The sequence below is a fragment of the Polyodon spathula genome, chromosome 6, assembly GCF_017654505.1.
Source record: "Polyodon spathula isolate WHYD16114869_AA chromosome 6, ASM1765450v1, whole genome shotgun sequence".
Lineage (NCBI taxonomy): Eukaryota > Metazoa > Chordata > Actinopteri > Acipenseriformes > Polyodontidae > Polyodon > Polyodon spathula.
The window spans coordinates 64,511,453-64,527,336 of record NC_054539.1 but is presented as its reverse complement, the minus strand read 5'-3'; the positions used below and the strand labels follow the sequence as shown (position 1 = coordinate 64,527,336).

General features: G+C 38.3%; 1 protein-coding gene across 3 annotated transcripts in view; it reads right to left on the bottom strand.

The window, feature by feature from the left end:
• Positions 1-4,332: 4,332 nt before the first annotated feature.
• The window catches only part of LOC121317466 (putative Polycomb group protein ASXL2), a 77,673-nt gene continuing 66,121 nt past the window's right edge, over positions 4,333-15,884 (bottom strand). For all 3 annotated transcript variants that reach the window (XM_041253421.1, XM_041253422.1, XM_041253423.1), the window contains 6 exons: positions 15,658-15,798; positions 14,876-15,039; positions 13,230-13,326; positions 11,997-12,102; positions 9,123-9,843; positions 4,333-6,858 (listed from right to left, as the gene is read on the bottom strand). In XM_041253421.1, coding sequence (XP_041109355.1) covers positions 4,489-6,858; positions 9,123-9,843; positions 11,997-12,102; positions 13,230-13,326; positions 14,876-15,039; positions 15,658-15,798 — 3,599 coding nt within the window. In that variant the 3' untranslated portion in view covers positions 4,333-4,488. The remainder of the gene's footprint in view (positions 6,859-9,122; positions 9,844-11,996; positions 12,103-13,229; positions 13,327-14,875; positions 15,040-15,657; positions 15,799-15,884) is intronic.

The following is a 15,884-nucleotide window of genomic DNA, read 5'->3' as shown; positions in this document are numbered from 1 at the left end:
GTGTATTAAAGATCCAGTTCCATCATTAGCCAGAGATTGTAAGCTTCCCTTATACAAACGTCACAATCGCACTGTTCATGCAATTCTTGGTTTAAGTCTGTTTGCTGATCCTTTGGCTATACTGGAACGTACAGAACTACAACTAAATCCAACACCAAAGAAAGTTCAAAAGAATCTGGACTAGGCACAGTGCTTCATAACATTTTGATAGCCACATTGAACAGGTTTTTTTTTTTGTATCACACTGCAAAGTTTCGTAATTGAATCTTTCCTGAGAACTAGCATGTAAGCATTCAGACTCTTTACTTTAAAATCAATTTATAACAATACAGTTTATTCATGCTTCTATGTCCTTTGCGTTTTTAAACATGAACCATTTCACATTGGTTTGAGTGAAGATGTTTTGTAAATCCATGATTTCGATCTGCATGGACCTAAATTCAGCCTGGTCCTGACCAAAACTAATCTGAACCAGAGCCAGCCTGATACCCTAACCTACGCAAACCTGACCCGATGAAAAGACAAAACTATCATAATTCCAATGAACATGGAAAACATCTAGCCCAAACCTTGACTTTCTGATATGAAACTGCAACAAACATGTGACAAAGCAGCCAGGTCCGCTAGCAAACTTCCTAGCTGGAAAAAGCAGGAATAGAAATCAATCACATCTTATTTACACAGTATATTGCCCATGTATTACTATAACACAGAATGATATTTTTTACTGGTTAGCACTGTTTATCTGTTAAAAAAAAAATGAAGAGTTACTTCATTGTTATTGTTAACAAGCATTGTCTGAGGCATTCAAGAATCAGAACAAAAAGAACTGCAACGTCTTGCTTTAATTGTTAATGATTGTAAAACTTTTAGGATAAAATACATTTTTAAAAAAAAAAATTATTTATTTATTTTTTTACATGTGCTGATTACTGTTTTACATTCTTGTTTAACAGTTAGCTTTACAAGAAAACAAATGATCTGGAAGAAGACATATTCAGAAATAAAAACTTGCTTTTTCATTGGTGATGCAGTAAAACATTTTTACATTCTCTAAAATAGGCACTACAACCGTACACACACAAACACACACACACACACACACAAAGCATTTGGAGGACCATTGGAGCAATGTTTGTTATGGTTGGAATTACGTTGTGTAAAGTAATGAAAAAATAAAACAGGAATGATCAGACCACCTTTTCTTAAAATTCTAGTGAGATCTGTCTACTTTGAGTTTTGGCTAAGCCACTGTTTGATGAAACACAAGGACAAGAGAGAAACACTTCAGTAGAACTCTGAAACATTGTCCAATACCTTAATAATGGATTCAAATTAGAACATATGATAAAAACGGTCAAGCGATGATATAGTAGCTGAGCACATTTTTGTGCTTGCAATAGAGAGCATCAGACAATAACAGAACAGCCTGACATGCTCCCCCGAGATCCTTTTTCACAAACCCAGATGGACGAGGGAAAGAAGATGGCAGGAGGGAAGGATGGATGACAATTAGCAAACCCAAAATCAAAGGTTGCATGCCTTTTAACCTTTTAATAGGTATGTTACAAAATGGTGCCAGGAATGAGGCAAAAAAGACAGGGTTTGATTTTCAAAGCTTGAGTGTCTCTTCTGGGATGAGCCAGTATGAAGCAAACTGTGCTTTATGTCCACTTGCTTTTCAGTGGCAATGACATGAACACTATTACCCAAATCTAACAGTAAAGGTTACATGATTGTGTAATGAGTAAAAGAATAAACCGACGAGGGGACATGACACAGGTAAAGTTTCTGGTTATGTGGGGTTTCATTTTGATTTTGCTGTGAGTAATAAGACATCTGCAGTATGTGAAGAAAAATTAAGGGAAAACGTTTTTTTAACATAATTTATAGTTCACATGTTTGCTATTGTGCTCATTGGAAAACATTTCTACAATCTTCTGAAACCTAGGCCCACAATTACAAAAATAATTAAAAGTGTCCAAAATCCCATCAAACAGTTTCAAATAGGAGCAGAAGTCTAATTATAATACATAATTATAATATTTCAAACAATGTAATTTTACAAAGTAGAAAAAAAAAAAAACTTCCTTTACATTCATCACTCACTTTATTGTATTTAAGTTTCACAATGAGGACTGATCACTCCTTGAAGGGTTCAAATGCCTCAAAATTTTCCAGAAACACATTTATGGGAAACTACGTAAAATCCAGTCGATATTGACATGGGGACAGGGCGGTATATTATACAGATGAGTGGGAGTCTGACAGAGCCAGAGCAATTCCTAAGCTGTGCCTTTTATGAGAATGAATGGTCTTGACAAAAACAAAACAAAACACCACATCTAAACTACTGACATGCAGCAGCAGCAGCACGGGTTAGAACCTTGATTTTAGGGTATTGTCTGTATGGTAGATGCCCATTCCATATCTTCCTCACTATAGGTTATAGGTAACCTTGGCTCTCCTAGTCAAGTCTATTGCAATTAGCCTTGCTAAGACCAATGAATAACCAAGGACATGTTTGGAACAATGCTTTGCAATAGAATAGACTGGAATAGCCCACCCTTGAAGTAACTGATGGTAATGGTCTCTAATTGGGGTTCAATTACTTCATTAACAGCTGCCGTTAGCCAGAGTTTCAATTTTTAGCATGACTGCCTTCAAGCGAGCCCTGCTATAAATTATTCCATCTCACCCTCAAGTCATTTTCTGCAGTACTTTTCTCACTACACTCTCATGGTTAACTCAAAGGCCAAGCATGGCTTGTCTCAATGTAACTGCCAGGTAGGCTGCAATATAATATTTTTACATTTCCCTAGTGTTTTACAAGGATATAAATCTAACGTTGATCACCAATGAAAATGATTGTCAGGTATATATATACTGTAAGTAAAGGTGGATTTCAGGTATCCGCCCCCAAACTAAATAAAACAAAAATCAAAATAAAAAATGGGACAGCCATCACACCAGATATCAGCTGAATACCCTGTATGTCTCTTAAATGAAATCAGCTATTTGTAGATACGAGTTCTTATATTAAAATATACCACTTAAAATAAATTACTTGTAAGTTTTTGTTTAACTGGTAACGTTTGTCAGCCATTAAAAAATATTACTACCTGGACACCCATTCACATGGTTTTGATTGAATACCAAAAGCAAGTCAAATTATTAAAGAAAATACATCAAAACATACTGTGGGCTATTTGTTTAGTAATGAGATTTGAAGTTATTTTTATATTGCTCGACAGCATGCATACCCTGGATTTTTTTGTAATGTCTGTCTTATAAATAATCAATTTAAGTTTGAGGTAAATGACAAGTGCTTACAATATATGACCTATATTGTCTTGTAATATTAAATGTGTTGCATGGAAAACTGGGTTATATAGCCACACTGATCCTGTCTTTTTACTCAATCTATAGGCTAAAGAATATAAAGAATCAGGCAATACATCCCAAATGTCACCCATTTTGATGGACAATATCTAACCAGGTATGCAATTATGCTGGTGATTAAACAACATAGATATTACAATTACAATTCCAGATATACATGTTTAATATTACTCTTTTACATAATTACATTGCATAAAGGTAAGTTTTGTTTTCTATAAAGAAAATATTTAAAAAAAATATGTTTTAATTATTTTATCGCAATTTAAGTTCCTTTCTAATTGTGTACCTTTTAAAACCCATTTAGCACTCCCTGTCTGTACACACCACTCATGCCTGCATCCATCAGTATTCTGTACAATGAGCACAATCACAAGAAAGCTTCATCCACTGCCTTCAACAGCAGTTTGGACAGAAATGGCAAATATGCACATACTTCTTTTAATGCAAACTCAGGTCCGTAACTTACCACTCCATACCGCTTCCTAAAATTAATTGGCACTACAGGAACTGATCAGTGTATGGCCTCAGTAAAGATGTATAACTTGTAATATGATCTTCAGCAATAAAAAACATATGCTAAATAACCCACTTATCTGAAAAGAAAAAACAATGTAACTTTCCATTTTTCATTTTTCATTTCCATTTTTAATTTACTCAGGAAAACAAAATTAGGATGTAATTCTCAGATGAGGTCAGCCAAGAATGCTGGCCAAGCCCAACAAGCCAATTGTCAAACGACGTTACTGTAACTGTCATTAATGGTATTTTTTTGTGTACTGATTCTTTCCAAATCGGTTCAATCAATAACTTTTTTTTCTGTAATTAGTTCAGAACAAAAAAGTATATATATATAATAGTATATATATATATATATATATAATATATATATATATATATATAATTTTTTTAATAAAATACGTTGTCGCTACAGCGATGTGATTCTCTAAGTGCAAAATCTGTCACAATTCACAAACACAAGTGACTCAAGTCTAGTATAAGGTGTGGTCTTCTTTTTTATATAATTACAATAAGAGATTACAATAAATAATCCTGATTAAAACTAATCAGTGTTTATTTCTTTATTTCTTATCGCACCACTAGACATGAGACGCACAGTTTGGAAGGGCCAATGCAGTCATCGTGACAAAATGCTCCACAACCCTTGCACATGATCATAGCTTTCAGCCTGCAGTAACAGTTTGAAGGAGAGTCCTCTATGTCAGAGCCTTCTGTGAAAGCCTGCATTGGTGTTGTTTCCCCATGGCTGGCATGGTCTAATGTATGGCTGGCAGGAATTGTTGTGACAGTCACTGAAAAAGACATGACACTTCCGCCACTACTCGATACTGGGCTGTAGCCTGGGGAGTTCCCGGGTGCCTTGGAACTATGATTCAGGGCACGTGATGTAGACAAATTGATTTTGCCACCATAAAAATGTCCAACCTCTGAGTTATGGTTTTCATACAACTTCCTCTGCTGGTGAATAGACTCTTGATGCTGGTGGTTTCCTGCAGAAACTGGCATTTGATAAAGTTCTGAGTTACCCTGCAGGTGATTGCCAGCTTCACTGTGCGCTATGCTAGACTTGGATACTTGGTCGATTTCTTTGGCTATGGCGACACCATCCTTGCTGGCTGACAGGGTTGAGCCCTCCTCCCTGTCTGGTAACTGATCTAGCAAGGCAGACTCAAGCTTCACCCTGTGGTTGTAACTGACGTCAAGCAAAGCATCAGATTTAATGTTACTCAGGCTCACTCCAATTCTTTCCACATCCAGAGGCCCCTGCTGCTCTTTCTTGACATGTAAAAGTTCAGACTGGCCTGCTGCTAAATCATCAGATTTTTCAAATGAGTGTTGCTCTTGATTTTCCTCAGCAGTAATATCACCCTCTTTGAATTCCTTCTTCAAGGCAGCAAAGGGGGCATTCATTCCCAGACGGTTCTCTGTGTTGGCCATTTGAGCCCGTTTGTAGCTCTCAGAACTCCTCCCATAAGTTGAGATGTTGAGAAGGTAATGGCCTGACATGGCAGGCTTGGAGGTTCTTTTCCGGCCCATGAAACCCAATGCAAATCTTTGACTGCTGGAATTGTCTTCTATTGGGAGGCCAAAGTGGCAGAACCCCTGCTGTGAAGGATGTGACACCGGGATAAAATGCTGACTCTGGGCCCTCTCAATAAGGGTCTGCAGTATCTGTTGCTGTGTGGTCTTATTGAGCATTTCTCTTTGTTGTTGGGCAAGGTCCACTCTACCCATCATCACATGGCTTGGCCACAATTGCCTTTGTGAGTTGACCGCTTTTCCATAGAGTTCTGGGTAGGCTCTGGATTGGTGCTCGCTGTTTGCCACAGACACTACCACTGTGGTAGCATTAGACATCTTCCCTTTATCACCTGAGGCCACGATAAGGGGTTTCACTTCAATTCTGGTTAGGATTTTTGGAAGGATTTGCTCAAGGGGGACTTCTTTTCCTTGCAGAAGCTGGGTGACAAGTGGGTTGTTTGCAGGGATGGAAGAGCTAGTCTTGGTTACAGGCCCGCATGCAGGATGGGTCTCTGGTGTCTTTTGACTTGAAGTCTCAAGGGTTACTGCAATGCTAGAATGCGGAGACATTGTAGGCATGCTAGAGACCAAAACTGTGGCAGGGGGATTCACCGTGGAGACAACAGAAGCTGACGGCTGTTGTACTAAAGGAGATGCATATTTTTCCTTAGACAAATCAACAACTTTTTCTGTTATTGCTGCTTTCCCAGTTTTGTCAGTGTCTGTCTCACCATCATCAGTAACTGGTACTGTTGATGATTGTGTTGGTGGCTGAGTTACATCTAGAGTAGAAGCTGCTGATTTCGATTGCTCTTTAAAAGTGAAGCTGGATGCTCCGCCAGACTTTGATGACTGCGATGACGTCGACAACGGACTAGCTGCGTTCTTTGTGCGGGAGTTCCCTATCGGAGATGTTGTGGCTGGTGGGGATTTTGCAGACAGCGAGTTGGAGGCTGTACTAGTATAGCAGGCTTTGGCCTCTGGTGTGGCGGTTTGCTGTAATTGTGTTCTTGAGTCACAGCCAGTGTAGGATAAGCACTTGGTCTGGGCCTCTGGACGGGCAGCAAGAATCCCTCCCGCAGCTCCCCTTCCTCCAGTTCTTCCCAGATCCGTTGTGATCCCCCTTGTACCCAACTCACTAACTGCATCTCCTGTGCCACTGGCCCCCTCAGGGCCACCTCCTCCCCCTGGCCCAGGGCCCGGCACGGCACCCCCTGAAGATGAAGCTGTGGCTGCTGCGGCTGCTGCAGCAGCAGCAGCTGCCCGCTGGGCCTTGGCCAACTGGGCTTTAGCCTTGATGTCGGCCAAGGTGCGTGCCCCTGTACGCCCAGGACTGGTGATTGGGGATGTAAACAGGGCCCTGGGAGAGACCTGACCAGCAGGGGCTGCCACAGGCAAGATTCTTGAGACTGGAATCTGAAAGAGAAAAAATATATATTTTACATTTAGATTTAATACCCTTAATACCCAACACTTCATACCCAATAAATCAAAATGTGTCTTTAAAATGTACCAATAGTAATATCTGGGGGATACAGGTAATTATAAAATGGGTCTTTTAAAAACTCTATCCTGATTGGTCAAAACAGGTCACATGGGTGTGTGACTATTACAGCATATTCCCATGGGTTGTAACATTTTTCAAAAACATGTGAATCACTTGTAGATATCCATAAGACACTAGAATTTTTAAAAAAACAAAACAAACAAAAAACAGTAGCCATATTTCAATTTATATTAATAAACCTGACTAACCACATTTAATATATAATTTTGAAAAAAGCGATAGCCTTTAAATTGGCAATAAAGATGACTGATGAGGTATCTCAATTTTGATCTTTTGGGAAACCAAACTCTAGATGAGATTTTGGATGAGTCTGAATCAGACAGCAACACTTTTCAAGTGATGAAAAAAAGCAATACACAGAAGTCCACTGCCTGGGCATCGGGTGTCCTTTTTACGCCGCTGTCCGAGTATTTCAAAATACAAACAACATCTTTTTTGCCACTGTGAAATGGTCCTGCAAATCTGGCATGGATACATCCTGTCACTTCTCCCGGATCACAAAGGACGATTAAAAAAACACAGTCACCTGACACTGTCGCAAGTCTCGTGAGAAAGGTTTGTTTTGAATTGCAACTAAATATGGCCAGACGTGGCAAAGAAGGTCTGTGTGATTGTCCTGCTGCACTTCCTCAGACAACGACAAGGACAACAATGATTCAAACACCATGTTGCTTAAAATCGCTTGCTGCAGCTCCACCTACTGTTCAGAACGAACATCTAAAAAAAGGGCCTGTAAATCTTCAAAGCTGCAATTTCAATAGCAGTGTTCAATTTAACATCTATAAATACTGCTTCTTATATTTAATCAGTTCAATGTTTATTATAATAATAATAATAATAATAATAATAATAATAATAATAATAATAATAATGAATGTATTTTTGGTTTGATTTTTCTTTAGGTCAGAGGCAGAAGGATATTTAATAAAAATTACATTTTTAAATTTTTTTTATTTGGTTAGTTGTCCCGTTTTATAAGCGCAATAAGGCACTTCAGGGTGCGTCATATACTCTAATATCACCACGCCCCGGGTGGTTAAAGCCACTCGGCTTCGCCTTGTGACTTATAACGCACCATGGGTGTGTGGATATTAAAGTATATCCCACACCCCGTCGTCCCTTATTGCTTACATATATAAAACATCAATAAATTATTCACCAATAAACAGGCACACCTCCAGGCTAAAGTGCTAGGGCTGTAACGAAGGGTACGGTTTGACCTTCAAAGATTTGGAACACACTACCGAAGGCAGGTTCCAACCTTCGATAGTACTTATTTGCACAATATACTGGTGATGTCACCATAGCTACTAGTTTATATGTGACTGAAAATCCTATTATTGTACAGGTACTCCCTCCGGTTGGGCAATTCATATACAGCTCTTGCCAATTTATTTTTGAACCCAAAAAGTAGGGTTGCAGCCTTTATAAAATAATGATTAATTAATACTTACACTTTATTACACAATGCAGAGTACCCTGATATATCTTTAATAACATTTATTCCCCTTGTCCCACCCTAGTCTGCTGAAAATAAATGCTAATTTTCTCCAAAATGTAACATTGCTCAACAAAATACTTCAGACTGGGTGAACATGTTTTTGCAAACTGTAGATAAAATGAGAGGTTTATATGTTTTTTGTCTTTTTTTTTCTGTCTATATTTCTGAAACCTGTTTCAGTGTATATTTTATTGAAGCAATATTGCCGCTATAGGTACTCCCCCAAAGCTTTGGTATTATACCCTGCTCCAGTGCATGACGGCGGAGTCATTGATAAAGAGGTGCTACGTGTAACAATCTGGTAGTGGATTTTAATACAACAACTTTTGTAATAGTAATAGGCATTATACAAATCAAAAGATAACATTTTGCAGTGACTTCTATAGCATTCATACATTGTCAAACGGTTTCTGTTAAAAGAGAAACAACAAAAAAAAACCCATCTGACAGTGTGTGAATGCCGCCTAACGAGCCTTCGAAGGTTCAGATCTACCTTTGAATTCCCAGCTGGAGAACCTTTGAACACAGCCCTAGCTAGTTCATATACAACTGGCTTGTAGTAGAAGTGCAGGGCTACAGAACAGCTGCATGTACAGAACCATCTGTGCTTACCTTGAGCGGAGGGACCTTTGGCTCTGGAGTGTTTTCCCTGCTGTTGGGAGGGCTTTTGGGAGGGGTCCGAAATAACTGCTGCTCTGACACCCGGGGCTTCTTCTCAGGGCTTGATAGCACCTCCTCCTGCTGACTAGGGGACTTTCTCTTCAGTCCCGCCTGGGCGACATCCATTTGCTCTGCCTCCTGCATCTTCCTGAGTCTATCACCCTCTTGTTTGTCCACTGTTGTCACGGTCACTTCCATTTTGTCATGACTGGGGATTTTAGTGCTCTGTGGAGACACCTTTAGTTTGGATCCACCCTGCTCCTGTGATTCTCTTGTCAGGAACTCTTTGTCGTTTGCTTCTTCTTCAGTTTTGACTTCAACTGGTGTTGAAACTGCTTCTGCTTCGGCTACAACAGGCTTCTCGACTACAGGGCTTTCTGGAGTCTTTTCAGGGCCTGCTCTGGCTTGTGCCCTCTCTGTTTTAAGTGTTTTATCTCTGGGATTTGTCTTTAAATTTTCTAATGCGCAACAGTCTTTTTTGTCATCTATCTTAATTTCAGAGACAGATTTTTTGTCTATGTTAACCTTGAGTTCCTCCTTGAGCTCAGCCTTCACCGCTGTCTTCACTGCAGGCGGCTGCCTGGGGGCTGAGGGGGTGGGCTGATGTATGGCGGCCTCTGGGCTCTTCGTGGCTGCTGTCAGCATTTTGGATTCTTCCAAGCTTAAACCAGAACTGAAAAGAAAAATAAATTAAAGAAAGAAAAACACCAGATGGCACTCAAACCGAATGTGGTTCCTTGGAAAATTATGAAAAATGGTAGAATGGGCTGGATGGCAAATATGATTGCTCAAACAAAAAAAATATTGCTGCTACTTTGCCAACAATTCAGTTTTCAGTGTTGCTTTCCTAATAGGTCATATTTTGTCTGGTTTGGAAAAAAAAAAAAAAAAGCTGTTGTGTTTAACACTCAATTTTGCTTGGTGACGGCAGCAATTTAACATTTTGCACCTGCAGATCAATACCAGAGCACCAATCTAATGGCGTTTTTAAAAATAAATAAATTAAAAAAGTCTGTTCCAGTTGTATTTCTAATACGTCTATCTAGTGTGCATGTATCTCTTTTAATTGTGCTAACCAAGCAAAATATTTAAGATTAAAACTGCGTTAAAAAATATCCACTGCTGACTGGCTGTTTACTCTTTGTGAAGTACAGTAAAGGCTGCTATATCCTTTTATTATATTGTAACTCATTGATCATATCAGGGAAATTGGGCAAATGTGTACAAATAAGTGGAGAGAGATAAAGACGGACAGACATCTCCTCCGAAACGGTCTGCTTCTTTTCAGTCTGTAGGCATGCCATGCACCCACCTCAGAGCTACAGTTGTAGAGGATCACGCAGTTCTGGGCAACTTACAGGCAGGCCTGCAGGCACCTGGCCAGTCCACAGGGTTTTCTGGTGCGCAGTGAGCCGAGCACCGCCCTGGTGGAGAAGGACCTAAGCCCTTCTCGAGGACCTAAGCCCTTCTCCACCAGGGCGGTGCTCGGCCAATTGTGCACCGCCACCTGGGAACTCCCGTCCACGGTCGGCAGTGGAATAGCCTGGACCTGAACCGGTGACCTCCAGGCTATGGGGCGCATCCTGCACTCCACGCGGAGCGCCTTTACCGGATGCGGCACCCACAGACATTTTTATGAACAACATAATTTGACTCCAAAACTGGGAAAGCTTTATAGCTTTTGTTAACCATTAGACACACTGTCAAATGGTTTTCTGTAAGTGCTTTATGTAACCTGAAATTGTATTTGGTAACTATTACTCCCTATATATACTCATGATTAATGTTTTCCATCATCAAACTGATGGTTTGTGTTGCACAGCAACCAAAAGGGCAATGCATTTTAAAACATGCTGTGCTGACAAAACAAGAACACCGTTTCAGCTTGTAAGGACTGTGCCTTGCATTCAGGCATTCTGCAACAGTTTTAACAGATGAATGCTCAGCATCTTGTTTTTTGTCCCAAGAAGACATTAAACTATAATACTTACTAAAGCCACTGAGAAAACAAATCTGATGGAAGTCGAATCTCATGAAGTATCAGTGTACAAGATCATGGCCTGTCATGTTAAATAAACGATTTCTGAGTTTATCATGTAGCAAAAACTAAACAATGGATTGTTTTAAGTTCATTGTGTAATGTTTTACATTCCTCATGTAACTTCTGTGTTTTTCTTGACTGAAATCTAATCTATAATGATGAGAATGACATGTGACCCTGCTGAATTTGAAAGAACTGATTTTGGAAACTAGACGTGCATTAAATTAAAAACGGGCAAATTAAAGTATCAATTAAGTTTGCTCGTCCAAAGCAAACAAACTGCTGCAAAGAAATATTACATCCAGACCCAATTCCAGTATCAATGCTACTTCTAAAGAATGCGCATAAACAAACTAAGAACTCTGTTCTTATTGGGGGTGGGAGCACATTCATCTTCTTGAGTCACTCTGCTCCTTTTCACTTACCACCCTCAGGACTGCTGATCCTGCCCTGAGCCTAGATTAGCCACAGAATAACCAGTGTCTCGCCACCCACTTTGTTTTGTTTTTCTTGAGGATTTGATTCAATGTTTTGTACAGATGAGGTTGGAATGCGTATGTAATGCAGCTCTGAGGTTTAGATCAGAATTAGTTTGTCTCTATTACTGGAGTCCATGCTTCTAGCATTTTCTCAGCGGTTTTCTATATGTAGAAAAAAAAAAACTTTTCTTAATTATAATAAAGACTAATGAAGTAAAAAACAAAACAAAACAAAAAAACAACATTGTATGGAACCACATTCCATTTTGTAAATAGTTTATCTTGCAAACATCGAGCATAGCTTACTTCTGGCCATAGTATCTCTCAAAAAAATGTTCCTTCCACAGCTCCACCTTCTTTTCTTTTTCTATCTCCTGTCGTATTCTCAGTCGCATCTCTGGCGTGAACTCACCTGGGTGAAAGGAAATGAAAAAAACTACATAGCAACTGGCAGGTATCTCTCCTGAGTTCAAATACATTCAATGAGGAGTTGGTCTTTTTTTTTGGTTAAGAAGTTGTTAACACCTCTTTGAATGTCTTCTTGCTTGATGATTGGCTGGCTGCTAAGGGAGTGCAGATAATCTGGAAATCTGAGTAATTCCCTTTAACATGTTTTTATTTTTTTGTCAGCAGGTGTTAAACAAAGCAACTGCCCTCATCTATACAATTTAGTACAAATGGCTCCTACTGATTTGTTGTATACATGTGGTCTTTACTTAGCCCTACCTTAAGCACTAATCACACTGACAGAATTAGCTACCAGTGTATATGCTATAATAAATAAAACGACACGACTTAATTTCTATGTTTCAATTTAACAGTTATCTCTTTCTACACTACCTGCATATAAGTTAGCTCGTCTAATCAAGGTTCATTATTGGCTGTGTTAAGCTTTTAAAGTAGGTGAAGCTAGAAGACTGCAGTAGTTGTTGGCCTTGGAATCCGTACTGCTTTTTAGTGTTGGTCAATTATCAAGAAAATCAACTACGAAAAGAAAAACAGACTAAATTACTTTCAGCTCGCATTAGTTATGTTAGTTAGTGTTGTACCTTAATGCTAATACTTTTACTTCTGCTTATAAGTGGTTATGAAGTTTATTGAAAATGTGTATCAAATCATGTTTATAAAGTAAATATTAATTATATTTCTAAAAATAAAACAGTAATCCCAAATAAACAAACAAATAACATTATAAAAATGTTTTAAAAACATGTATATTATTAATATTATTATTATTATTATTATTATTATTATTATTATTATTATATTATATAGTTAAAAAAAAAGTTTTCTTTTTAATTATCTTTCAATGTGTAATTCAGTTTTCAACCATTTAAACACCTGTAATTCAATTTATTAGCACAGCGGCTTCTGGTGCAGTCCCACCATAACCCACTATGCTCTATAGCACCATCTACTGCATCAACTACACACTGCAGACTTTTTTTTCGAAAATCAAGTAAGACATTAATAATCAAATATAGACAAAATTTTATACAAAAGTACTACAGTACAATAAGCCTTGAACTTGATACTGACCCTCTGATAATCTTTCTTTCCAGGACTGAGCTGCAGATGTAAAGAATTCATTATTTAAGGCCGAGCTGCTCAACTTCATCAATCCATCCGCACTCACCTAATAGAGGAAGAGTCAATCGTGCATCAGGTCAAACAAGATTTATGAATCTTGACTTTGATTATAAGATCCTTGTCTGCTTTTTAAAATATGTTCTCATGAGCTTCTCCAGGGAAGTTCTCATTATTAAAAATGACTAGCCTCATTGTGAGATTTTACATGGAGTCATCTCCAGTTCCAGAACTTTTTTAGTAACCAGATGACCATTTGGCACCCTTAATATATACAGGCAGCCCTCCTTCACAGTTCACTTGTTTGAAGCCCTTCTCCAGCTATGAAAGACTTCCCCTTTAACCTCCTTAAACAGATCCAATTCAGGTTGTGATTAAATCAGAAACAATACTGGCGCTAACCTCTGTATGTCTCATGAAATGAACATACACAATGGGTGTCTTCTTAAGAATTTCCATTGAGGTTTGTTGTTGTTCAAGACAGGCATAAGTAACTTGAGATAAAGTCTCAGGTTATCACTGGAAAGTGTGGTTATCACTTAACATGAAATTCTAAAATACTATTAAATTCCCCTGGTGTTTCACTGTTACAATATATACCGTATTATTACTTCAAGCATGATTTCAATGCCAATGGTGTATCTCTAGCACTTGAGCGACAAACTGACTATAGAGTATATTATTATAATAGAAGGCACCATTTTCTTAATAATCTTTGGTTGATACAACACATTTTCAAAAAACATTTACGCAGCACATAAAGTTTAGTGCAATTTAACATTTTTCACCCAGTGGAAGGTTAAAATGTTTTAGCATGCAGAACCTATTGCAAAAATGAACTCTTCCAACTTTCATATATTTCAGGCTACATTTGAAGGCATCCTCAGTTGAACGTTTCTATTAGAATATAAGGAATAGATATGCCAGGCTCAACCTATAATATAGAGGGTACTAAAGTACAGAACACGCTTCTTGGTTCAATAATTTATCCCACAATGCTTGGCATAATTATTCTGAAGTAGTGCTGTAATACCATTGAGTGTTTTTAAATGTCATAGAACCCAGATATGCATTTATATTAAATCGACATTATAATAAATAAATAATAACATTTTAAGGGAAATTATAGAATATGTAACTTTAACAACAAGCTTTGCAATTTAGAAATACAAATTTCTCAACAGCTTGGGCTATAAATGGTTAGTCCTCGTAAAAAAAAAAAAAAAAAAAAAAAAAATGGCTGTACTAGCTAAAAGAGACAAAGCTATAGGGAAATTTAGCCTTTGGCTCAGGAGGGCTGCTTTTATTTGCAGCTGTTTAAAAACCCTTAATGAGGACTTTTCTAAACCCTATGAATCAACCTGTAATATTGTTTTACACCAGCTTCACAAGGGCATACCACAAAGGCAGGATTATGTTTGACTTACCTTTATATGCAAGTGAAGGAAATGACTTGCACGGTCTACAATAGAAATTATTTCCTTTTTGTATTACACTGAACACCAGACTCAATAATAGTACTTGTTTTGCTTTACTGTAAATGTGAACATTACAGAATCAATAGAATAATGAAATAAATATTCTGTGACGAGACTAACCTGCCTATCCACCTCTGGCAGAAGGCTCAGTAAGCAGTGCTGGCACTCCGGGGGTAACACACAGAAAGTGTGCTTGTTTATCAAGGCCCGCAAGTTGGTGTTCACCAAGATGGAGTCTGGAGTTTCCACGTCGATCTCTGCACATTTTGAACGCTTCAGCTGCCCTAAACCAAACAGCAAATAGAAACCATACCCTTTGTATAAAAAGGAAGTCGGTATGCAGAAGATGTTTTACAAAGAGAAAGCTTTGTAATAGAAGCCTTTCAATGTGGGGTTTCAATCGATATTTGTTTTATTTTCAATTTTTCTGAAAAATATCCTGTTTATGAATGGTTTCTTGGTTTTCTCTTGTACAGTTTGTGTTCTTACCTTGACTTAATAACTACCTTGATCATTATTACTGGATCACTTCACAAAGCCATTACTTCACACTAGTTAATCTAGATGTACCACCAACACAGTACCATAGCAACATACCAGTTCCTGAATTCCCTGTGAATATTTTTTTTCTAATAATGTAAACATCTATAAGGGCACCACAGTTTGCCTGTGAAGAAACATGTGCCACTAGCCCACTAGAGTAAGAAATGTATACAGGTATTGCATTTCAAGTTGAGCCTGATCTTGCATCAGAAGGATTAGGATTTGTATGAAATACCAGATTTTGTTCAGTACAGCATATCTACCATGAACAAGCAAACAGACTCACATTAATATGGACGAAAACAGACTTTGTGCTTGAGGAGAAAGCCCAGGTTCATTTGTAAATGCCTTACACTCACTTGCATTGAGTCTGTCAGACCTCTGAGATGTTTTCTTGCCAGCTGCTGAAGAGGACAGGTCTGTTTTCACAGAAGATGATGAGCTGGAGGTGGAGTTCTGAGGGCTGGACGATCGTCTGTCCGACTGCTTCACCTCCCACCCTGAGAAGACACAAGAGAACATAACATATCTCAATAAAGATCAAGCATCCTCTTCACAAATGTAACTGATAACTGTAACAATAAAT